Below are 1,110 nucleotides of genomic sequence, written 5' to 3' on the forward strand. Positions count from 1 at the left end.
TCTGGTGGAGATATGCTGCTCTATACACGCTAAAAGTAGTGATTATTTACATGGAGTCTGGTGGAGATATGCTGTTCTGTACACGCAGACACTTGTCAGTTGCCGTGGTAACCCTGATGTTGTGTCCTCAGGTCAGTCCGGTAACCGCGCCTATTGGGAAACGCAGCACACGCAGCTGCTGCGGAGTCTGTCCCCGGCGCTGCTGGACGAGTACGGCGAGGACTACATGACCGAGACCAAGGACCTATTCCAGAGCCACGCCAGCCACGCCAACCCGGACCTGAGCCCCGTGGTGGACGCCATCGCCACGGCGCTGCTGGCGCCGCGGCCTGCGCCGCGCTACTTCGCCGGGCCAGGCGTCGGCCTCATGTACTTCGTCCACAGCTACTGTCCCCGCAGCGTCAGCGGACGCTTCCTGCAGCGGCTGTTCGTCCAGAAGACGCTGCCGCCGCTGGCACTGAGGACAACGGAGGGACACGGGCTGGACATCCACAACAACAACAACAACAACAACAACGAGGACAAGGAGGACAAGGAGGACAAGTAGCAGGCACACAGAGACAAAACAACGAGGACAAGGAGGACAAATAGCAGAGACACAAGAACAACAACAACAATGAGGACAAGGAGGACAAATAGCAAAGACATAGAGACACAGGGACACAAGGACACTGAGACACAGTGACACAACAACAACAAGGACAAGTAGCAGGGACACATGGACACAGGGACACAGAGACACAGGGACACAGAGTCACAGTGACACAACAACAAGGACAAGTAGCAGGGACACAGAGACAGGGACACAGAGATACAGTGACATAGAGACACATGGACACAGAGACAACTGGACACGGAGACAGAGAGACAGGGACACAGAGACACAGTGACACAGAGACACATGCAAACAGGGACACAGGGACACAGAGACACAGGGACACAGAGACACATGCAAACAGGGACACAGAGACACAACAACAATGAAGACAAGGACAAGTAGCAGGGACAAAGAGACACAGACAGGATGAAACTGTCCATCTTTCCTATCTTTTTTCCACTTTTTGGTTGTTTTTCACATTTGAAGTCCGACATTTGCTCTGATGGGGGGGG

General features: G+C 54.0%; 1 protein-coding gene across 1 annotated transcript in view; it reads left to right on the forward strand.

The window, feature by feature from the left end:
* The window catches only part of LOC117956687 (corticosteroid 11-beta-dehydrogenase isozyme 2-like), a 1,539-nt gene extending 966 nt beyond the window's left edge, over nt 1-573 (forward strand). Inside the window, exon 3 of the mRNA XM_034891936.1 lies at nt 89-573. Coding sequence (XP_034747827.1) covers nt 89-547 — 459 coding nt within the window. The 3' untranslated portion in view covers nt 548-573. The remainder of the gene's footprint in view (nt 1-88) is intronic.
* Nucleotides 574-1,110: the final 537 nt, after the last annotated feature.

This window comes from Etheostoma cragini, chromosome 1 (assembly GCF_013103735.1).
Source record: "Etheostoma cragini isolate CJK2018 chromosome 1, CSU_Ecrag_1.0, whole genome shotgun sequence".
Lineage (NCBI taxonomy): Eukaryota > Metazoa > Chordata > Actinopteri > Perciformes > Percidae > Etheostoma > Etheostoma cragini.